Raw genomic sequence first — 25157 nt, forward strand, 5'->3', positions numbered from 1 at the left:
CTTTTGGAGAGGCCAAGTGCCCTCTTTTTTTAAAAGAGGAAATCTAGTAACCCTACACTAATCAGCACTTCTCTTCCCGCCCACCTCCCTACCCGCTAACCTGCACTTGTCATTTGTTTTCACCTCTGCCTGATGGGCACTTCAGTGCTACCACCTTCCCACCCAATGACTTAGCACATCTGCCCCTCCCCCAGCCAACCGGCCCTGTTCTTATCAGCACAGTTCTTTTCCTGTCTGAAGCTGAGGCTAATGCTGTGTGTTGGGCCGGAGCGGGGCCTTGCATATCTGCGTATGCTCAAGGTCTTTGCTGGCTCCATTCCTTTCCGAGATTCTCAGAGAGGGTGGGAACCAGCAGGCCTTGATCATGTGCAAGTAAACGGAATTGCAGCAATCCAATTATGGCAATAATGTCTCCTTTCCTTTCCGAGACTCTCGGAGAGGGTGGTAAGCAGCAGGCTTTGATCCTGCGCACAATAAACGGAATTGCAGTAATAATAATATCAATAGTATGAATTGACAAAGTATTTGAAAACTGGATTGTGACAAGATAGATCTTATAACTCTCAGTTGTCGAACACAGAATTATACCTAAGATTCTAGGTGCAAGAATAGTGAAGAAGGTTGGTATGCAGTGGAAGTGACACCACAGATATGGTACTATGATAACACAGGCTCCTACACTGATTCTTGGGCATCCAAGTGGCAGATGAAATTTAATGTAGACAAATGCAAAGTGATACACATTGGAAAGAATAACCCGGATCACAGTTTCCGGATACTAGGGTCCACCTTGGGGGTTAGAGCCCAGGAAAAGGATCAGGGTGTCATTGTAGACAATACAATAAAACCTTCCACTCAATGTGCAGCAGCAGCCAAAAAAAGCAAACAAGATGCGAGGAATTAATTAAAAAGGGATGGTTAACAAGACTAAGAATGTTATAATGCCTCCGTATTGCTTCCTGGTGCAACCTCACCTGGGGTATTGTGTTCAGTGTTGGTCTCCTTATTTCAAGCAAGATATAGTGGCACTGGAAAAGTTCACAGAAGAGCGACCCAGATGATAAAATGGATGGAACTCCTCTTGTATAAGGAAAGACTAAAAAGGTTAGGGCTCTTCAGCTTGGAAAAGAGACGGCTAAGGGGAGATATGATTGAAGTCTACAAAATCCTGAGTGGAGAATAATGGATACAAGTGGATTGATATTTCACTCCATCAAACATTTCAACGATTAGGGAACACCTGATGAAGTTATAGGGAAATACTTTAAAACCAAGAGGTTGTGACAAGAGCAGATAGCGTAGCTGGTTTTAAGAAAGGTTTGGACAATTTCCTGGAGGAAAAGTCCATAATCTGTTATTGAGAAATTATGGGGGAAGCCACTGCTTGTCCTGGATCGGTAACATGGAACTCCTTGTGTTTTGGCCAGGTACTAGGGACCTGGATTGGCCACCATGAGAACGGGCTACTGAACTTGATGGACCATTGGTCTGACCCAGTAAGGCTATTCTTATGTTCTTATTACTATTACTTGAAATGATTCTTTTGTCATATCACTTCTCTTTATCCTCTGAAAAAGTGTTCTAGGTACTTTTATGAATGCAGTGCTTGAACGCCTACTCACATTAGCACAATACTTAGCTGTAAATGCCACAATAAAGATTATTAAACAATAGCAGTGTGTCAGACAGGGTGTAAGGCAAAGCAAATAGCATTTGAGTTGACTTCAATATTTTTAACCTTATCATTATAAACCTTTGTACTTTGCTGAACAAAATGCTTTGACAATAACATTTAAGCAAAGGCAACCAATCTTCCAGCCTAGAAAAGAATCCACTTGGTGTGGACAAGATTATTAAAGAGGATTTCATGAACTTCCATTGATGGTGAGCCTGTAATCACACAATAAAAACAAGTGTGCCTTGGGGTACTGGAGGTCAAGGGGTGGGGGGTAAGAGAAGATTAATACACCATTATTATTGAAAAGTACAGGATGTAGATGTCTCTGTTGAGCTAAAAGTCCAGAGACATTGTTGCACGAATCTACGAGTCCATGCCCTTTAATCTATCCAAAAGTAATTGGCTCACCCATCTCTAGCTTCTATACTATTCTATATACAGCACTGAAAACTGGATGCTGAAAAGATCCATGCTGAACCCCTATAGTATTAAGGGTACCCTGCCTTTATAGAATACAGGCATACTATGCATTTTGGAAAAGATTCTCTAATTGGGTGCCTAAAAAGATAGGCACCTAAAGTTAGGTGCCTATTTCATGGCATTCCTACAAAATTGTTCCTATTAGGCACCTAAAATGTAGACCAGGGTTTTAAAAGCCTACACTATAGGTGCCTAAGTACTTTAGAGAATTGTGCCTAATAGCGCCTAAGTCCTTTTCCACCCCAAAATACGCCTGCTTTGCAGTTAGGCACCATTAGGCGCAATGAGATAGATGCCTTTCTTATGTAGAATCGTGCCTAAGACGACAGGCGCCTATTACTCAACTAATTTTTGTTTCTTGCAATTATAAGCTCATAATTGAAGCCAATACATTAATTAAGTTAGGTGCCTAATATAGGCGCCTATTTGCCACCTATCTTTAGCCTCCTTTTATACAATTTCCCTTTTTGTCCTTAACTGAAAGAAACAGGTGTAAGTCCAGAGCCTAAAGTTAGGTGCAGATCAACACTATTCTATAACTCGGTGCCTAACTTTTGGGAATGCCCGTGTCCAGTCCATGGTCAAGTCCCCTTTAGGGATGTGTGGGAAAAGTTAGATGCCATGTTATAGAATAATGCAAACTAGAGGTCAGCATACAACTTCAATCAAGCACTAATTAAGTGGCCAATTAGTCCTTATTCCCTTCTTATGTTGACTCACGCATGGCACCTCTGAGCGCTATATGTAGAAATAGTTAAAACAGCCTTAATCTGCTACAGTGCTATTCACTTCGTTGGTGCCAATTAAGGGTTGCTACAGCAAAAGCCATGCTACTAATTGCCAGCATTCTGGACCAAAGTCACCACAGTAATATAAAAGCACTGCATCTTTTCCCAGACATTTCATCCACCCATATAATTAGGAACGCTTTTAGTTCTGATTGCAAGATAGGTTTTGATGCCATTCATATAAAAGAGGACAAGCGAATTCAAACTGTTGTTATGCTACTTCTTTCGAGGATAATTTATAACAGGTTGCCTATGTCAGAAGTCAAACTGAAACTTGGTGTAAATCCCTGCATCTAGATTAGGCATGGATCAGGCACATTCTATAAGTGTCCATAAATTCTTGGAACACTCATAATCTACCCATGGCCACAACACTTTTCCAGATTCACGTACTAGAATTTGCACATCTTTATCAATAACCTTCTTATTCCCTATAGTTCTTCTAAGACTCTAAGATCTTCTTCTAAAAATCTGCTATCTTTTCCATCTCTGAAGTTTATCAACACAATGAGGTCTACCATTTTCTCTGTCAGCGCTCCATCTCTTTGGAATAATATTACATGAAGAATCAACTCTTCACCATTTTAAAACGAAATTAAAAACATTTATTTTTCTTGATGCTTTCGAGACCTAAATGCCCTTTTTAGGGCTACATAGTTTTATTCTACTTTTAGATACCCTCCCTTTTGTTCTTTCCCTATATGTTTTCTTTCTTACTTGATAAATTGTAGTTGTATCCTTCTTCCCTTTTTTGTTCCTGTTTGTTTTTTATTGTTTTTAAATGTTCTAAATAATGATTATTGTTTTAAAGGATGTATAGTTACCCCATATATGTTTTTAACATAATGTTCACCGCCTAGAAGGCCGAGTGGGCGGTTTATAAAATTTTTAAATAAACTTGAAACTTGAAACTTTATAGAATATGTCTAGTAAGATGCATGTATAAATTCTAATTCTAATTGTTAACAACATTAATAATTGATCATTAGTGCTCAATTATCAGTGCTAATTGGTTATTTATTCAAGTAAATTGTTTGCAGAATGTGGGCGCTTGCCCAAATTTCTGTACTATTTTAAGCACTATATATAGAATCTGGGAGTTGATGTACCTGTATAGGTGCACATTTTATCATCCTGTATGTGTACTTTGTGCCTGTGTCCATTCTCTGTCTGAACACCCAAGTCTCATAAAGTACATGCTTTTCTGTCATAATGAGCAATTTTTAGGGCTGCAAGTTAATCGCAGTTAACTATGCAATTAATGCATTAATCATGATTTTTTTAAAATTTAAATTGTGATTAAGGAAATTAATCATGTTGATTCATCTCCTGCCTCCTCCAAATATCTCAACTGCTCTCTTCCCAACTTTCCAACTCCTGTCCTTGGCATGATACAGCATTCCCCCACCCCCCATCCACAATTCAATATCACCAGACCCTGTGCCAGTCAACATTAAAGATGGTCTTCTGTTGTGCCATGGCAGCAGCAGCATTGCACATTTACTACCTGCAGCCTGGTCTAAAGCTTTCCCACTGACCATTCTGGCCCATGCAGAAACAGGATGTGATGAGAGAGGAGGCGGGACAAGCAGGAAGGAAAGCTTCAGAGCAGGCCGTGGGCAGCATATATGCAACATTGCCACTGCTAGAGACCAACAGAAAACCACCTTTAAGGTATACCAATGGGGGAGGGGGGGCAGACACCAAACTATGGCTAAAGAAAGGGGAGTGACCCGCAAGCAGAACTATAGGGGTCACCAGTAGAATCTATGGCTAAGGCGATAGTCTGGGGTGGAAGGAAGGGAGATTATCAGTCTTTTATGGAAGGAAAGGGGAATGGGATTTGATATACTGCCTTTCTATGGCTATCAAGCAGTTTACATATTACTTATGGGTACTTATATTGTATCTGGGCAACGGAAGGTTGAGTGACTTCTCCAGAGTCATAAGGAACTGCAATGGGAAATTTAGAACATAAGAACTGCCATCTCTGGATCCGACCTTCGGTCCATCAAGTCCGGCAATCCACACACGCGGAGGCCCAGCCAGGTGTACACCTGGTGTAATTTTAGTCACCCATATCCTTCTATGCCTCTCGTAAGGAGATGTGCATCTAGTTTGCTTTTAAATCCTAGAACAGTGGATTCCACAATAACCTCCTCTGGGAGAGCATTCCAGGTGTCCATCACTCGTTGGACTTGTTCCCTCTTAGCTTCATTCCATGTCCTCTTGTCCGTGTCACATTGGACACTGTAAATAATTTTTTTCCTGCTCTATTTTGTCGATTCCTTTCAGTATTTTGAAAGTCTCGATCATATCCCCTCACAGTCTCCTTTTCTCAAGGGAGAACAATCCCAGTCTCTTAAGTCGTTCCTCGTATTCCAAGTTCTCCATACCTTTTATTAGCTTCGTTGCTCGTCTCTGCACCCTCTCCAACAGTTTTATATCCTTCTTTAGGTTGGGAGACCAATGTTGGACACAGTATTCCAAGTGTGGTCTGACCATTGCCCTATAAAGCGGCATTATAACTTTCTCTGATCTACTCATGATTCCTTTCTTTATCATGCCTAACATTCTATTTGCTTTCTTTGCCGCTGCCGCGCATTGTGCTGACGGTTTCAGGGTCCTATCTATCAGTACAACCAGGTCCTTTTCTTGTTCACTCTTACCCAGAGTTGCACCTGACATTCTATACTCATGTTCCTTGTTCTTTCTGCCTAAATGCATTACTTTGCACTTTTCCACAGTAAACTTCATCAAAATGCAGCTCTTGTAATTTTACATGTGGGGTACTTTTATAACAGGCATGTTATACTCATATATAGGCACAGTTGTACAATATAGCATTTATAAAATTATCTTCCATGAGAGTCTATGTCAGCCCTGCACAACATATGGCCCAAGGGCCGCATGCGGCCCAAAACGGCTCTCACTGTGGCCCGCACAGGGAAGGGGTGATGAGGGAAGGCCCTGAAATGCTTCGCCATTAGATCTCACTGAGGTTCACCTCTTCTAATCGAGCAGAGGACCTTTGATTTGAGCCCCCTCAACCTGCATGGTCGGCATCAGCATCCGTATCCCCCATTCGTCTCTGCTGGTACTAGCCAGCCGCCTTTCTTTCTTTATATGCACAGCGCGAGCTCAGCGTGTCATGACGCAGGATGTCTTTGCCTGGCTGGAGGACTTGCGGTTGGGTTCTCACATATTTACCTGGGGATGCAGGAGATTCTGCTGCTGCTGCTCCTGCTCAAAAGTCATTTACCTCCCTTTGTAGAACCACTCAGTTCTCTGCAGGCTGCTACAACATAGCGTGGGGTGCACACGTAAAATAGAGGGATGTCACGAAGAGTGCTTTCCAGTGGCTACGTTTCACTCCCTCTTAGGCAACTTCATGTTTCCAGCAGGATGGGAAGCGGCACATGGAAATACGTTGTGGCAGAGGGAGCGGGACACTGGAGAAGCAAAGTCAGAGATGCAGGTAGGATGTGGAGATGGAGCATTTTAGAATGAGGGAGAGAATTCTGGCTGTGGACTGGGAGACTGGGGAGAATGGAAGAAAGATGAAGAGCTACCAGTCCCTGGGGAGGGGGAAGACAGAGAGAGAGAGAGACAGAAAGACCTGAAACAAAGGGGAGGCAGAAGAGAGGGGGGCAGATGTTGGACTTGGGGGTGTCTAGAAGGAAGAAAGAGAAAGAGACTGCAGAGAGGTGGAAAGATTCTGGACCAAGGAGGGAGAGAGAGAAGAGAGAGAGAGAGGCAGAGAAAGACCTGGAAGAAAGGAGAGAGAAAGAGAGGCCTGGACCAAAGGGGAAAGACAGGAGGCAGATGCTGGACTATGGGAGGTGCAGGCAGAGGGGAAGAGACCCTGAGGAAGATGCAAGATCATAATAGAGGAAGGAGAGAGAGGGAGACCTGGAACAAAGGCGGTGGTAGTTACAAAGGAGAACTGACACTGGATCTGGGGAGGGTAAGCAGAAGGAAAAGAGATAAAGACCTGGATCCAAAGGGGATGGGGTTAGATTGTGAAAGAAATGTTGGATTCACAGTCAGAAGGAAGTCCAACCAGAAACCAATTAAATCACCAGACAACAAAGGTAGGAAAAATTATTTTATTTTTAATTTAGTGACTGAAATGTGTCAGTTTTGAGAATTTATATCTGCTGTGTGTATATGAAAAATGAAAGGAAAAAATTGCATTACAATTAGTAAAGGGGGCAGGATCTGGGGCAGAGCTTGGGTGGGTTTAGGGCGGAGCTTGGGAGGTCTGTGGTTGGGGGTACTTAGCTTGAAGTAGTTGAAAAATACTGCTGTAGGCAATCAGCTACCGCCAGTGCCTCTTCTCTCCTGCCCTCTTCCCTGCTGGCACCCCTTACTGGCGTCTCAGGGCCTGTCTGGAAGGCCTCTGTGCATGTGCAGATGTCATCACGGCAACGTCCGCGGCCTTCCAGGTGCGTCGAGCCTTGGCCACTACCTGCGGCCCTCGCTACATTTTCCAACTTCGTTTCGGCCCCAGATCATTTTTGAGTTGTGCAGGCCTGGTCTATGTACTGCCAAACATTTCATTAGAATTGCTTATTTAACAATGACAGATTTATCAGCTGTCTGGCACTATTGGGGTACAGTAGCTCCCGTGGACTCTGAAAATAAAGAATTTAACTTTCAAATGTAGCCGAAAGAAGGGTGTAAATGGAAGACTTAATTTTATCCCCATGCTTAATCCTGTTATCTTTGAGTTTCTATACAAGGCAATATGAGATAAAGACACATGTTTGTCATCAATGCAACCGTATGTTTTTTTTTCCTTTTCTTTACCACTGAGAGGCTACCAATCAGTGTTTAGAGGTCACACACCTGCCCTCTGGATCACAGTTCATACTCAATTAATTTATTATGGGAGAGGGGGAGTCTTTGTTGGAGAGAAAACCATGCTATGCCGCTTCTAAAGGGAATGTCCTGCTGCTGACCCAAAGAAATAACCTTCACTGCTTCCTCTCCACTTACTCTAGCTGCTACACTTCTCCTTTTATCCTGTGTGTAATGGTAGGTTAGTAAGTCTGCCTTTTTTTTTTTCCGACATGATTCCTGGAATACTTTTAGCAGGACTCCACTGAGTAAACCATAGATGGTAGAATGGAAAGCAGAAACAGTACATTATGAAAATAAGTTGTAACAACCTAAAAAAAAAATGGGGGTCTTATTTAAAGACCCTTTCCATAAGCATGAAATAAGAATACGGTAATTCCTCTTTGAATAAGGCTCCCAAAGAGCCTTTCTAAACATCGATATACATGATTTTAATTCTGTTTATTTATATATTCTGTTTAACAGTTTTTCTTTCTTTATCTAGCTCAGCTGGAACCATCACAGACCTTTGATGCTATAAGCCTTCATTCACCATTTCATGGGCATTTTATTTATTATTCATTTATTTTTTTAAATTTCTATTCTGCCTATCAACTAGGCAGATTACAAATGAATGTACATAAAATGAGATTTATAAATAATATAAAATTCAACGAAAAACATACTAAAATACTAATTTATCCCCCTCTTCTATTAAACTGCGCTAGCAATTTTTAGCGCGGTGAGCCGCGCTGAATGGCCCGCAGTGCTCCTGACGCTCATAGGAACTCAATGAGCATCGGGAGCAGCGCGGGCCATTCAGCGCGGCTCCCCGCAGTTTTGTAAAAGGAGGCCTAAGTCAAAATTAAATTCTGAAAATTAAAAGATCCTAGGAGAAGACTCCTCTCCCTATTACTAGTCTGCTCAATTCGGCGATGACCCTGAGGCCAGGTGCCTTGCAGCAGGGCTTATTCCAGAATCCTGCATTGGCTTTAACTCTGGCAACCAGTATCACCCTAGTTAATAGCTACGACTTCCTCTCTTCCCAGGGACTCTTAGCAGGGATGTGCGATAGGGATGAGCATTTGTTTGCAACAATATGGGAACTGTCAATGCATATCCATTTTCAAATAAAACAACCTGTAAACAATTATATAAACACTAGTCTTTAAGCCCGTTACATTAACGGGTGCTAGAATAGATGTGTCTGTCTGACTGTGTTTCTTTATCTCTCTCTCCTTGGCCGCTGTCTGTGTCCTTCTGTCTTCCATCCCCCCCCCCAGAGAAAAGCTGTTTGCCCCAAGCACACCCCTCCCCCCAAAGCAGCCCCCTTTCCTTCTCCCTGTCTCTCCATGGCCCCTTCTGTCTTCCCCCCCTCCAGAGCAAAGCTGTTTGCCCCAAGCACACCTCCCCCCCAAAGCAGCCCCCTTTCCCTCCCCCTATCTCTCCATGGCCCCTTCTGTCTCTCCCCAGCACACCTCTCCCCCCAAAGCAGCCCCTTTTCCCTCTCTCCCTGGCCCCCTGTATTGATCCCCTTCTTACCTTCCCTCCATCCCGGCATCTTCTGGCCTGCTCCTCTTCAAAGCAGCCTGCGATTGTGGTGGCCGGCTTTAGCAAACCTCGTAGGCCGCTCTCCAACTCGGTAGCACGTTTCCTCTGACGAGATCCCGTGCGTCAGAGGGAACGTGCTACTGAGGTTGGAGAGCGGCCTGCGAGGTTCGTTAAAGCCGGCCACGATCGCAGACTGCTCTGAAGAGGAGGATCAGCGGCGGCAGCGGTAGCGGTGAGCGAGGGTGAGAGGTGTGTTCCTTGCCGAGGACGCGGGCAGGGAGAGAGCTTGCCTGCGCAGCAGCAGTTGGTGAGTGAGGGCGGGAGGAGGGGAATGGCCAGAATGTTCCCTGCCGCTGGGTTCTAAAATGGAACACGGCCACGGATCACACACCACAGTGGCATGGATCACGCTGTTTTAACAGCGCATGCGCTGGTAAGCTTTTATTATATAGGATTATAATTAGCAGATAATAGTGTGCACTCTTTCAAAAGTGTTAACTATTTGCAAAGAGGATGTCCATTTCTCAAGTGCAAAATATTGTGCATGCACCCATGGGGGAGGGGAATTCTATATAGAGCGCTGAAAGTTAGGTGCTGAAAAGATCAATGCAGAGCACCTATTTTATAAAGGGCACCCTAAATTTGAGCACCAGACTTACACCTAATAGTGATAGTGTGTAAGTCTGGTGCCCAAAGCTAAGCGCGGATCGGTACTATTCTGTATCTTAGCATCTAACTTTTGGCCTAAATGCCTAAATTGTGCACACATTAGGCATATTCTATAACAATGCGCCTAACTTTTAAGAATGCCCCTGACCCGCCCCTAACCATGCCACATTTTCAAATTCACGCACTGCAACAGATGCATACTTTTTACAGAATTGTGCTTTCCGAGTTGTGTGCATAACTTTTAATTAGTTCAAATTAGCATCAATTACGAGCTATTGTTTGTCAATTATCAGCACCAATTAGACCAATTGATCAATTAAGCTGTGCACATACATTGGCTCTATCTACAGAATTTGGGGGTAAGGGACTAGAATCCAGAATAGCAATAGGCAATATTATTCCATGGTAAGTGTGATGAATTCTTGAAATACCCTCCTGCATCTATAGAAGGGGTGAAAATGAAAATGGTAATATAATTTTTTTAAAGGGATAAATGCAGAGGATCTTTCGATATGAGATAATATAACATAATATTTTATTTGTATACCGCAGTACACCATGAAGTTTGATGCAGTTAACAGGAGTTAAGTAGAAGACCGTACATGAGAGGTGGGGATATAAGTACAAATAAGATAGGATCATGATCAGGTCAGAGTCAAATACAATTATGGAGAAGAACTCGAGTAGATGAACAGCTTTCAGATTTTTCACTCTGTCAAAAATTACACTCGATGAAGTTACAGGGAAATACTTTTAAAACCAATAGGAGGAATTTTTTTTTTTTTACTCAGAGAATAGTTAAGCTCTGGAATGCATTGCCAGATGTTGTGGTAATAGTGGATAGCATAGCTGGTTTTAAGAAAGGTTTGGACAAGTTCCTGGAGGAAAAGTCCATAATCTGTTGTTGACAAAAATGGGGGAAGCCACTGCTTGCCCTAGATTGGTAGCATGGAATATTGCTATTCTTTGGGTTTTGGCCAGGTATTAGTGACCTGGATTTGTCACTAATGGGCTACTGGGCTTGATGGACCATCGGTCTGACCCAGTAAGGCTATTCTTATGTTCTTATATCAGTACAGATATAGATAATGGTATAGAAGTATTATGCTAACTTGAACAAAATAGTGCATCTTCCTGCAGGAGTGGTTGGGCACCCTCCTGCCGGCAATCGGACAGGCGGCTGCTATACTTATCGTGGCAGGGAGATCCCTTGCCGCGATAAGTGTAGCGGCCGCGTCTACTCTAACCAGATTCTGTAACCGGCGTCTGTAACATGGACGCTGGTTACAGAATCGGGGCTAGTGTAGGCCCAATTCTGTATAGGATGCCCCTCCTGGGCGTCCTATACAGAATCTGGGCTTTTGAGTTCTCTGGATTATCGTAACATCATTTATCTATCCTCCAGTATAAAGAATATCAAAAGGTTACAGATCATTCAGAACAGGGCTGTTCGGTTGATTTTCAACTTGAAAAAATTTGATCATGCAATGAAATTCTATCAGAAACTACATTGGTTCACAGTTGAGGCAAGAATATTATTCAAGTTAGGTTGTACCTGTTACAAGACATTGTTTGGCCTTATACCTGATCACTTAAATTTACTGACAGAAAATGTGTTTATCTGCATTTTAGATTATTTACATTTCCTACTGTAAAAGGTTGCATGTACAAATGATTTTTTCATAGAAATTTGTCTTTTCAAGCTGGATAATGGGATAAACCCATTTCTGTCGTGATAACAAACTCCAACTCCTATCTTTCCTTTAGAAAAATGCTAAAGACCTACTTATTTGACAAATTCTTCTAAATGTGATTATAATACACTGTGCTTGTACAGTCTCTTGATGGTTGTTAACCACATTGAACTGTTATGGTATGTTGACAGGATTTGTCTTGCTTTAACTTTAGCTGCTCTTTGGGACCCCTTAGAAGCTGCTGCCCTGGGTGACCACCTAGCCTTGTCTAATGGTTGGGCTGGCCCTGAACAGACTCATATGGTAAAGTTAAAATCTAAACTTCAATAAGCATGCGAGGTCTCTTTAACAGTACCATCACTAGACTTGATGACCATAGGGTTCATTATACAGAACAGGTTAATAATACAGAGAGGAAGGCCTGAAATAGAGATAGTGGAGACAAATGTGTGTATGAACTGACTTGACGGATTTGTTTGCTTGAAGGGTGATATAGAAAGTCTTTGAAATAAATGCTAACTTTATATTTGGGTGAGATATGGAGGACAGTGACAGGAAAGGGATTAATCAATAAGATTAAAGACACAGATGAGGGGAAAGCTTGTGATTGGATACATAGAGCAATTTACACATGCATCTGCATCTCAACTCTGCATATTGAATGGAATATGCTGGTCTTTCCCATGTAACTGTATTAACCTACTGTCTGTAAATCAATATATATTCTAATTGTATCATCAAAACTGCTATGCATAATATTGCATGGACATCATCTATTTATGTATTTATTTAAAACATGCTCTCTAGGAGAGGGTCTTGAAGCTACAAAATAAAACTTTGAAGGTAAAATGTTTGCTAAGCTCCTCACAATTGAACTTATCCTTTCGTTAAATTTAGGATGTCACAATGTCAGTGTTATGCAATGGGCTTTAATCATGTAGTTTCATGCTGCTATCTGGGGCCATTTCCAGGGCATGACAGAGAAACAGCCACATGCAGTGGATTAACAAATGGGCTACATTAATCATTCTTACCTCGCTATGAGAATTAGTTGGCAACACTGAAGTTTCATTTTCTACTCCAAATCCAGTGGGGCCATTATTGGGTGAACCGGGCCCTGACCCCGGAGAACTACTGCTAACTGAAGACTCTAAAAAAAATAAAAAATAAAAAAAACCCCACACATAAATAAAGAAAAAGAACAGATTACATGTGGCATGCTCATGAATCTCATACAATAAATATAATCATTCAGATGAACATTATTTCCTTCCCTGTAAGTATCCTGTATCAGTAAAAAAAAAACAATAAAACCAACTACCCTACTTTAAAAACAAGTCTTAAATTAAAAAACACTCAGAAGCTTCTAGCAGCTGCCAAGATATCCCAAATCTGCCATAAAATCCTATATTATAGGTCATCTTGAGCCTCTAGTGGGAGCAAGTAATCTATATATATAAACAAAAAATTGGATAATTTAGTCCTAGCTATTTTAGGGGTCCTTTTACTAAGGCGTGCTAATCGATTTAGTGCACGCTAACAATTAGCATATGCTAACACGTCCATAGAATAAAATGGATGCATTAGCATTTAGTGCACGCTAATTGTTAGTATGCGTTAAATCGATTAGCGTTAGTGTGCGTTAAATCGATTAGCGTGCGCTAAATTGGTTAGTGTGCCTTAGTAAGAGGACCCCCTAGTACTGGATGGTATACCTTGACTTGTGCTTCCAGAGGATGTGATAGGACAAAGTATGCTATTGGGTTTCAAGAAGGGATTAGATGATTTCCTGAAGGAAAAGGGGATTGAAGGGTATAGACAGAGAATTACTGTACAGATTCCTGGACCTGATGGGCCACCGCGTGAGCGGACTGCTGGGCGCGATGGACCTCTGGTCTGACCCAGCAGAGGCATTTCTTATGTTCTTATGACTACTCCTTTCAAAAAGAAAATGTATCAGAAATAGAAACAGTAAAGAGAAGGGAAACTAAAATGATAAAGGAGATGGAATATGCAAAAAAAAAATTGATACCAGAAGTGATACCAGTGTAACTACAGACTGGTGACCCATAAATATGGGATAAACAAGCCTAAAAGGAGCACAGCCAACATGGATTTAGCAAAGAGATATCTGGTTAGATTTAGAATATGTTAATTAGGAATATGAACAGAAAGCAAATGTTGGTTCTTGTCCAGGTTATTTGCAGACTTCCTTCCATTTTTCTGCTCCTTTGAAACTTTTTTGTTAATAAATATTTCAAGGGCAGGTTAAAATGCATGGACATTGACTAAATGCATTAGTTCATATGTTAAAAGTGTGTTAAAGTGATCTTACACTCTTTCATTTTTTAAGGTATTCCAACAAACCAAATGAACATTAATGAATGCACAGTGTTAATAAACATGTGGAAATGGAAGAGTTGGCTGGTATAATATATCTGGATTTTCAAAAGACACTTGGTTATGTCATTCATAAGATACTTGGGGGGAGGTGGGGGGGGGGAGGCAGGAGGTAGTGAATTGATACCTGGTTAAGTGGGGAATTCATCAAGTAGCATAAGGGCTTAATGCACCTTTCAGAGAATAGCTATACTGGGTCATGAGAATAGCTATGATCCAATGATCCATCTAGCCCAGTATCCTTTTTCCAACTGTGGCCAATCCAAGTCACAAGTGCCTGGCAGAAACACAAATAGTAGCAACATGCCATACTACTGATCCCAGAGCAAGCAATGACTTTCTCCATGTTTGTCTCAATAGTAGAACATAAGAACATAAGAAATGCCTGCACCGGATCAGACCTGGGGTCCATCTAGTCCGGCGATCCGCACACGCGGAGGCTCAGCCAGGCACACCCTGGCGAATACAATGGTCACTCGTATCCCTCAATGTCTTCTGCAAGAAGATGTGCGTCCAATTTTCCCTTAAATCCTAGAATGGTGGTTTCCTCCACCTAGAATGTGGACTTTTCCTCCAGGAACTTGTCCAAATCTTCTTTAAACCCAGACATGCTAACTACTGTTACCACATCTTCTGGAAATGACTTCAGCGCTTAACTATTCTTTGAATGACATAAAAAAAAGATTTATTTCTATTTGTTTTAAAGGTATTTCTATGTAATTTAATTGAGTATCCCCTGGTCTTTGTACTTTCTGAAAGGGTGAAATATCGATTCACTTTTACCCAGTCTACACCACTCAATGAATCAGCACACGTTCAGTTCTAAAGCCCATTTTACCTGTGGGTTTTTTTTTTAGCCCAGATTCTATAAACAGTGCCTAAAAAATAGGCACCAGGGAACGTGGTGAATAGCAGCTGTCACTCATCAGTTAGGTGCAATTTATAGAATCGTGCCTAGCGGTGCCTGAACTGGACTTAGGCACTGGTAGGCATCAAAATCTTAGGCACCCCCTACTTATGCCATAATTTTCTAAGCCTAAATTTCGGCACCTAAATTAGACACCAAAAAACATGCCCAAAATCTGCCCATAACCATGCTCATTTTCAGGTAGGCTCCTTGGGCTAGGTACCTACAAGAAAGCAGTAGGCACCTATCGCGTTAAGAGCCTACCGCCCAATTGAGCTCATTATTGATTATTAATGGTGCCAATTAAGGCTAATTTAAAAATTATCGCCCCACACACACATTTTTATGAAGCCACATTAGTTTTTTTTATCACCAGCCACGGCAGTAAACGCTCTGATGCTTATAGAATTGTTATGAGCGTCGGAACTTTTACCACTGTAGCTGGCAATAAAAAAGGCTAATGCGACTTCAGATGTCGTTTATGGAATCTGGGCCTTTGTGTGCACTATTTGCACTATTTGCCTAATGCTGCTTGATGAACTCACCCCTAAATGATCAATAAAAGTAGATCCACATTGCAAGTTATCCTAGCGGAATAAGGTAAATAGAGGAGTGCCTGATGGATCTGTACTGGGACTGATCCTTTTATACAAATCTACAGTATAAATGATCTGGAAAAGGGAATGATGAGTGAGATGATTAACTCCCTCTTTTACAAAGTCCTACGACCAAAGCCCCTGCACGGGAACGGGGATCGCAGGAGTCCCGCAGGAATTCCCCCCAACCCATGGGACTCCCACGGGGACCCCCCTCTGGTCCTCGGGACTCCCACGGGGATGGAAGGCTTTGGAAGCAGGGTTCATCCATATAATATATTGGACACGTCAGCCTTAGTAAAAGAGGGGGTTTATAAGTTAATTACCTGAACAGAAAACAAAAAAAGGGTTCCACCAAAGAGATTCCACAAGGAAAACGGCAGCACAAACACAAAAGAAACTGTGGAATTGATGATCCTGTCAGAAGTAATTGCTGCTTTTTATGGGGACGGGCGGAGATGGAGGTAATTCCTTGTGGGGACGGGTGGGGACGGAGAGGATCCTGGCGGGGACGGGAGGGGATGGGTGGGATTTATGTCCCCGCGCAACTCTCTACTTTAAATCCCTATGGGCTACAGGGCAGTTACTGCAGCGGCAGCCACTAGCGTGGCTTTGTAAAAAAGAGGAGGGGGGGTAAATTTGCAGATTACACAAAATCAGAGAGATAAGCTGATTCTGAGGTGTTGCAGGAGGACTTTGCAAGACTAAGGACTTCTTTTACTAAGCTGCGCTAGCGTTTTAGTGCGTGCTAAAGATTAGCGCACGCTAACCCCGCGTTACACAAAAATACCAATGCCAGCTCTATGGAGGTGTTAGCGTGTAGCACGCGGGGCAATGTAGCATGCGCTTAGTGCGCGCTAAAACCGCTTGCTCTAAATGGCAAATGATTTTTTTTTTTCCTATTTTATTTTTTAAATGCTTCCAAATTGTTTAATCACAACGTACTTTATGGTAATTGAAATCGTCAAAAGCAAAGGGCTCCTTTTATCAAGGTGCGCTACGGGGGGTTAGCGCGTCAGACGTTTCATCACGCGCTAACCCCCCGCGGCAAGCCATAATACTAACGCCTCATCAATGGAGCCGTTAGCGACTAGCGTGGCAGGCGGTTTGACGCACGGTATTCCGCGCGTTAAACCCCTACCGCGCCTTGATAAAAGAACCCCAAAATAAGGACATATAATTCATAAAGAAAATACGGACATATATTCATCCACAAAAATATAGGAAAATGGAACCAAGCTTTAGAATCAAAAAGATATTCAAGATATAATAGTTCAGATCAGACACTGTTTCTCAACAGGATGCCTCTAGCCAACCTCACAGGCAGAATCAATCCTGATTTTATGCCCATCGAAGGGCTGGCTTGGTCCTGCTGATATGATATGTCTCCTTATAATCTCCATTAAGTTATCACCATTATAGACAAGCTCTGCTGCTGCTAACAGGAAAATGAACCCATAGCTGATCCTCACTATGACCCAAATTTACTTAAAGATGCTGCTACTACTACTGTTAATTATTCCTAGAGTGCTACCAGATGTACACAGTGCTGTATATGTTCACGAAGCTGCTCGAATGAGCTCACAATCTAATCAATCAAGACAGACAAACAGGATGCCAGGGTAGGGGTTACCATTAGCAGGGGACGGTTAAACTTCTGGCTAGGGTGATGAGTAGAGGGAGAGGGTTAAGTGTTGAAGGCAGTCTCGAAAAGGTGGGCTTTCAGTATATTTTTTGAACAAAAGCAAAAAGAAGGAGCATGCTATTGTGTTACCACATGCTAAAGTGAATTAACAGGAGAAACTAAAAAAAACACTGTGGAGTGACAATGTTCCTAAAATGGACTTTATTAAAAATGTCAAAGTTCAGAAAAGTACAATAATATAATCCACTCAAAGATAAAAGAATCCACATGAGAATAAAATAATCCACATAAAAACCTAAAGGACCTAGTCCGTTGAAGGCATGGGACCCAACACGGTCTGTGTTTCAACAAAAAGTCTTCTTCAGGGGGTCCTATAAATAATAAATAGGGTATATTGGAGTAATGTGTAAGCAGTTATGGATAATAACTTTGATGTGGAGCCCAAAACTACAAGTGACATCATGCACAAAGCTACTGTGGTATTAAAAAAATGCATGTAGTGAATTAATGAAGTGATGAGACTAAAATGAGTTGGTGAAAGACTGTGACGAATGTAAAAGAGATAATGAAAAGGGAGCTGTGTTGAACTCTATGAACATCGGGAGCAGCGCGACACCCTGCGCTAATAACCGCTAACACGGTTTAGCAAAAGGAAGGGTTGGCATCTATTTACTACTAACGCTCCTCAGTGGTACTAGCGCATGATAATGGAATAGATAATGGAATAGCAATAGAATAGATAATGGAATAGCAAATCTAGCCCAATGTGATGTGTCTGCCTCTGGGAACCACTTAATTGTGAGTCCTGCTACTTCCAGCACCACATCCAAGATTGCTATTGAATTGTTCACATAGTAGTGTCATGCCAAAACCTTTTATTTCAAATATTGGTATATTCCCTCTAAACTATTTCCAGCTTCTTCCATGCCTTTTATTACCGGTTCAGTCCTCAATTACCTGTCACCTCAAACATTCTCTTCTTGTATGAACCGATAGCATTTCCATCCTTCCTCCTGAGCAAGGGGCTGCTTCTCCTTTCTGTCACTTTCTGTTTTAACCTGGAACGCACCTTCAGGTTGGGTTCTGAGGCTGGGGAATTAAGACAGAGAAATAAGTAAAACAATGAAAATAAAAAGAATTAGGTCCCCCTCCCTCCACACCCACCACCATCACAAACAATTTTTAAAGATGTTTCTCTCTTTATCCAAATTCTAATCATAAAGCGCCCCAGCTGTGGTATGGATAAAATGTAACAGTCAATCACTGTTTTCATGTTTTCCTTCATTCTTTGCAGAAATACTTATCACTCTTTCTCTTTTTCGCATATACACACATATACACAGATATACAATAAGGCCCTGATTCTATAAACGGTACCTGAAGTTAGGTACCTAGATTGGCACACCTAGCAAGTGTAGGTGCCTAACTTAATTTTCTTTATTGGTTTAATCGGAGCTATTAATTGAAAGTTCCATTAAAAAAATGTTAAAACAATTTTTAAAAAATGAATTAGCCAGTAGGCACCTAACTCAGTAGGGCAGATTTGAGGGGTGGGTTTTGGGCATGGTTTGACTTAGACACCAATAGGCAACTTAGCTGCAGTCATTTAGGCCAAGAAAACCGTGGCCTAATTGGCAGTGCACCTAGGCCCTCATCACCTACTGGCACCTAAGATTGCTTAGGCACCATTACGCATGATTCTGTAAACGGTGTCTAATGGAGGATTGACAACCGTGCTCAATGGCACTTAGTAGCTAGGCACTGTTTATAGAATCGGGGCCTAAATGCACAACATCGAGGTGATACAGTCAATAGGCTAGATTTACTAAAGTGAGCGCACAAATGCTGTTAGCATGAACTATTAGTAAATAGGCTAGGGGATGGGATTTGATATACTACCTTTCAATGGTTATAATTAAAGAGGTTTACCTATTATACAGGCACTTATTTTGTACCTGGGGTAATGGACGGTTACCATATATACTTGAGTATAAACTGAGATTACGCCTACGCCTGCCCATGCCTATTTAGTTAGGTGCAGCTTTTCCTGAAGGGTGTCCACAGAATTGTGGACGTATCTTGGAACGCACATCTACATCTTTTGGACGTCTAACTGCCAATTTTCACTTGTTAAGAGCCTTAAATCGCTTGTTAACCACTTAGTTTGGACGCCTAAGTCTCACTTAACTTTAGGCGGGACTTTGGCATCCTTTATAAAATCATGGCTTTTGCATTTGGACATTTTGATTTTTAAAAATGGCCAAAAAAGATAGATGTCCTAAGAGCCAGAACATCTAGATGAGCCATTTTCAAAAATAAAAGATAGATGTCTTGCTGTTTCATAAATAGTCATTTTCCTGACCAACTTTTGGACGTCCTTGTGGTTCATGTGCTCTTTTGAAATGAGTGCACCCTATTAATGACCATGCAGCCACAACAACATAATTGAAAAAAAAATGTGAACATTCCTGAAAAATATGAGAAAGTATATGAAATAAAAATATTCTGGCTGCATATCTCTAAAAAAAATATAAAAACAAGACAAATATTATATAGCAGTAAAGAGGCCCCTAGACAATTTAGGCTGAGGCCACACTGAAAGAGTCAAGGTTTTTGCTAAGCATGGGTCCCACAACCCCCACAAAAAGCATGGAGGTGCATTTTCGATAGTGCGTCTAAGTCTGACTTTTGACATTTCCCGCAAGACGTCAGGGGATGTCAGGGGGTCTGCAGCTCAGCTGAGCCTGGCAGGTGGAATTCCCATCAGCTGAGCCAGCAGAAATCCCCAAAACCAGCTCAGCTGATGGGGATTCTTCTGCCGTCATCAGACAAGGTAGTTGGGTATGTCTATAAAACTTGTTTTTGTGTGTTTTTTTACGTGGACGTTTTTATTTTTTGAAAATGGGCAAAGAAGATAGACTTTACATTACATTACATTGGTGTCTTCTATCCCGCCTATACCTTTCAGTTCTATGCGGTTTACAACAGGGAGAATGCATGGTTAATAGATGTAGTATACATCGGGATCTGTGGAGGGTCGATCAGATTTAGCTAGATAATTTGACAAACATCTTGAATAGAAAAGTTTTAAGTTCTTAAACTTATACATAGGTCATTTTCAAATAAAAGATAGACGTCTGGCAGTTTTGAAAATGGACATATTTTCTGCTGAGTTTGTGGACGTCATGCCCAAAACATCCAACCTCAGACTTACGGTACACGTCCTATCAAAAATGCCCCTCCACATCTCCAGCCTGGCACAGGGTAACTTGGCATCTCTGCATTCATTATTTTATCACATTGAAGCTGTGAATCTGTACTTTGAATTGCTGGAGGCTGGGAGAAACAGTATTATAAAATGTGGTAGGAGAAAAATCAATGTCAAATCAACCAGATAGTGTTTTCACTTAGTCAGGTGACAACGCTCAGAAAACTGAGAATGCAGCAAGCAAAAACTTGATTGTGCATCTGTGTTGCTTTTGTCTCCAGACGAATGCCTGGAAAATATTCCTTCTTTGGTTGTGGAGAACTTAGTTAACTTGCATAGGGCTATCCTTTCACTGAGGTCAGCTCAGACAGTGATCCAATTCCAGTTTTGCCCCAGTGTTTGCATGGCAATGTAGCTCTATTTTTCACAGACACTCACAATGTCATGCATGCAGTAAAGTAGAATTAGGACTGGGCCCGCCTGGTTGTATTCATCTGGTTGAAGTGAAAAGCCAGACAGTTAGGTATGCCAACCAGGCAAAACTTGGATGATGTTTCATAAATTCAAAGACAAAATATATTCAAATGATCATGTCTAATTGCTTAACAATGGCATATAAATAGCTTTTTGGATGCAATTCAGAGAGACTGACTTAGGGTTTCCAGCTGGCTCCAGTTTGGCCTGAAAGGGCTGATGCTATTTTGTGTTTATCTCATTGCACACATGGCCTTAAAGTGTTGCTTATCTTAGAGAATGTAATTGGAAAATCAAAACTACAAGTCCCTGCATGCAATGCATCAATCCTGTTGGTTGAAGCTAGAATCGGCTGGCAACTTTCTAAAGACAGAGTCCTTCAATTCTCTTCTCTAAAATGCACACAAAGGTACACTCAAAGAAAGTGTATGTCCATAAAAAATTAAGGATAAAAGGTATATTTCTAAAGCTGGGCACACTTCAGAAATATATCTTCAGTCCTGATTTTTGTGCAGGGGCTAAGAGCTGTAAAACAGTCTTTTCCTGTCTCTAATCTCTAAGCGGCGAGAGTGAGCCTGAGTGGCAAACATAATTTGTTGATTCAAGATTATTTAAAAAGGCAAAGAATCTTTGACCTATTTTCTGCCTTTTACAAAGCAGGCTGAATGTTCACTGGATTAAAAGCTTCAGGCCCTGTGGACATCTAAGAGCTAATAAAACCCCCGTTTTAATAAGCCGCATTAGGGTTTTTTATCGCCGACTGCTGTGGTAAAAGCTCCTATGCTCATAGAATTCCTATGAGCATCAGAGTTTTTACCACAGCAGCCAGCGATAAAAAAAATCCCCTAATGCAGCTTGATAAAAGGGAGCCAAAAATAGGTTTGCAAGAGAAGTGAACCTCCCAATAAAGGGAAAGTTGCTGGTGCTAGCCTAGACCTTCAGGGCCTGATTCTCAAAACGGCATCCTCATTGTAGACAGCAGTAGGTGTTCTACCACCAAATAATTGTCTAATTGGGAGGCACTTAAAAAAAAATCCCTGGCCTATATTTCAGGCACCTTTCTTTGCTGCTAGACCACAGTAGCCGATAGCGGCAGGAGAATTCCACCCCCTCCCATCAGCTGATTGGCAGGGACGCCTCAAAGCCGCGATTCAGTAACCGACGTCAAGTTGGATTGCCTGTTAATCATTCAAGGGTGCCGGTTACAGAATCACGGCTTTGGGGAGTCCCTACCGCTCTGCTAATGGGGGAGGGGGGAATTCCCCTGCTGTGATCAGCTGAGCCAGCTGCTGCAGACAGAGACACCCTCCTCCCAACAGGCAGAAGGGATGCCCACTCCCTCCTGCAGAACCACCAAAACAACCCTTGGCAGGAAGGATGCCCAATCCCTCCTGCCACCACCCTTGATACAATCCCCAGCAGAAAGGATGCCCAATACCTCCTACTGGCACTCCCTGGAACATCCCTGGTAGGAGAGATGCCCACTTCCTTCTGCCAGCACTTCCCCCTAACATCTCCGGCAGAAGGGATGCCCACTCCCTCCTGACGGTACCCCCTATCATCCCCAGCAGGAAAGATGTTCTGCCATTCAGCTAATAGGGGGGAGGGATGAATTCCCCTGCTGCAGTCCAGCGGCAAAGATAAGCGGCTGCACAGGCTGGGGGAAGGGCATATGTTGCACATTCTGGGAGGAGGTTGAGAAGGACAGATGCTGCACATACTGGGCAGTTGGGAAGGACAGATACAGCATGGATATGGTGCTGGGAACGGAGGGAAAGAGAGATGCTGCCAGAGGGGGAAGGAAGATAACAGAGAATTGTTGGACATAGGTGCATGGAGGGGAGGAAAAGAGAGATGGTGTACATGGGGAAAGGAAGAAAGAAGGAGAATTGTTGGACATGATAGTAGTGGAGAGGAGGGAAGGAGAAATATTACAATGGGAGGGAGAAGAGATGACTCAAAGAAGGGAGAGATGTCGGATTCTGGAGAAGGGTGAAGGAAAGAGAGAGAGAGTTGTCAGACCACTGGAAGGAGAAGGAAAGAGAGATGCCAGACCAGGAAGGGGAAGGCGAGCAGAGAGAGATAACAAACTAGGGAAGGAGAGGAGAGAGATTCCACACCTTGGGAAGGAGGGAAGGGGAGAAAGGTTAGAACATGGGAAGAGGGAGGGAAGAAGAGAGAGATGCTAGACCATGGGAGAGGAGAGAGATGCCAGACCATGGGTGGGGAGGGGAAAGACAGAGATGTCAGACCATGGGAGAGGGAGGAGAGAGATAGAAAAAAATGCTTCTTATGGACAGATGGGAATAGGAGTGAAGAAAGAGAGAGAAGATGGTATACATGTATAGATGGGAAGGGAAGGGAAGAAATAAAAAAGTAGATTTTGAGAAAAAGCAGAAAAAAATGGAACAAAGTTGAATGTTAAAAGTTAATGCCAAAGATGGATGTAGGGCAGAAAGTGCTTTATTGGATAAGAAGGCCCTGGAAACACAGTTAAGATCACCAAAAATGGCAGACGGTAGAACATGCCTGGTCCTTTTTCAAGGACACGGTGAGTGAGGCGCAAAATCTATATATCCCCAGATTCAGAAAAGGGTGCAACAAGAGTCGAATAAAAGACCCGGCGTGGATAACTAAAATAGTGAAGGAAGCGATAAGCAATAAGAAAAATTCATTCAGAAAATGGAAAAGGGACAAAACTGAGGTAAACTGGAGAGAGCACAGGAAGTATCAAAAAGAATGTCACCGTGTGGTTCGAAAAGCCAAAAGAGAGTATGAAGAGAGACTAGCCAGGGAAGCACGAAATTTCAAACCGTTCTTTAGATATGTTAAAGGGAAACAGCCGGCTAGGGAGGAGGTGGGACCACTGGATGACGGAGACAGGAAGGGAGCGGTGAAGGAAGAGAAAGAGGTCGCAGAAAGATTTAACATGTTATTTTCATCTGTATTCACAAACGAAGACACAACCAACATACCGGAACCTGAGCAATTCTTCAATGGAAATCAAGCACAAAAGTTAACATCCATAGAAGTGAGCCTTGATGATGTGCGCAGACAGATAGAAAAACTAAAAACTGACAAATCCCCGGGTCCGGATGGAATCCATCCAAGGGTGCTGAAGGAACTAAAGGAGGAAATAGCGGAACTACTACAGCAAATTTGCAACCTATCTCTGAAAACAGGTGTGATTCCGGAGGATTGGAAGATAGCCAACGTTACGCCCATCTTTAAAAAGGGATCAAGAGGAGACCCGGGAAATTACAGACCGGTGAGTCTGACCTCTGTTCCGGGGAAAATGGCGGAAGCACTAATAAAAGAAAAAATTGATGAACATTTTGAAAAACACGAACTTCTGATAACCAGCCAACATGGTTTCTGCAGGGGGAGATCGTGTCTGACCAACTTATTGCTCTTCTTCGAGGGAATTAACAAACAGATGGACAAAGGAGACCCCATAGACATCATATACCTAGATTTCCAGAAAGCCTTTGACAAGGTGCCTCATGAACGTCTACTCCGGAAACTGAAGAACCATGGGGTGGACGGAGACGTGCATAGATGGATCAGAAACTGGTTAGCGGGTAGGAAACAGAGGGTAGGGGTGAAGGGACACTACTCAGACTGGAGGAAGGTCACGAGTGGTGTTCCGCAGGGCTCAGTGCTCGGGCCGCTGCTATTTAATATATTCATAAATGATCTAGAAACAAGAACAAAGAGTGAGATAATAAAATTTGTGGACGACACCAAACTATTTAGTGGAGCTTGGACAAAGGAGGACAGTGAAAAATTGCAAAGGGACTTGGACAAATTGGGGGAATGGGCAGAGAGATGGCAGATGAAGTTCAATGTTGAGAAATGTAAAGTATTGCATGTGGGAATCAGAAACCCGAGGCACAGCTATACGATGGGAGGGATGTTATTGAATGAGAGTACCCAAGAAAGGGACTTGGGGGTAATGGTGGACATGACAATGAAGCCGACGGCACAGTGCGCAGCGGCCGCCAAGAGAGCGAATAAAATGCTGGGGATAATCAAGAAGGGTATTACAACAAGAACGAAAGAAGTTATCCTGCTGCTGTACCGGGCAATGGTGCGTCCGCATCTTGAGTACTGCGTCCAGTATTGGTCACCATACCTTAAGAAGGATATGGTGTTACTCGAGAGAGTTCAAAGGAGAGCGACACGACTGATTAAGGGGATGGAAAGCCTTTCATACGCTGAGAGA

The 25157-nt window shown here is 42.4% G+C and overlaps 1 protein-coding gene across 13 annotated transcripts in view; it reads right to left on the reverse strand.

The window, feature by feature from the left end:
- HDAC9 (histone deacetylase 9) overlaps window positions 1-25157 on the reverse strand; it is a 1077926-nt gene that overhangs the window by 268196 nt on the left and 784573 nt on the right. For all 13 annotated transcript variants that reach the window (XR_004538111.1, XM_033930934.1, XM_033930932.1 and 10 more), the window contains 2 exons: window positions 18208-18339; window positions 12737-12852 (listed from right to left, as the gene is read on the reverse strand). Coding sequence is in view for 12 of the 13 variants with exons in the window: in XM_033930934.1 (XP_033786825.1) it covers window positions 12737-12852; window positions 18208-18339 (248 nt within the window). In the remaining variant the exon portion in view is untranslated. The remainder of the gene's footprint in view (window positions 1-12736; window positions 12853-18207; window positions 18340-25157) is intronic.

The sequence above is a fragment of the Geotrypetes seraphini genome, chromosome 2 (genome assembly GCF_902459505.1).
Source record: "Geotrypetes seraphini chromosome 2, aGeoSer1.1, whole genome shotgun sequence".
NCBI lineage: Eukaryota > Metazoa > Chordata > Amphibia > Gymnophiona > Dermophiidae > Geotrypetes > Geotrypetes seraphini.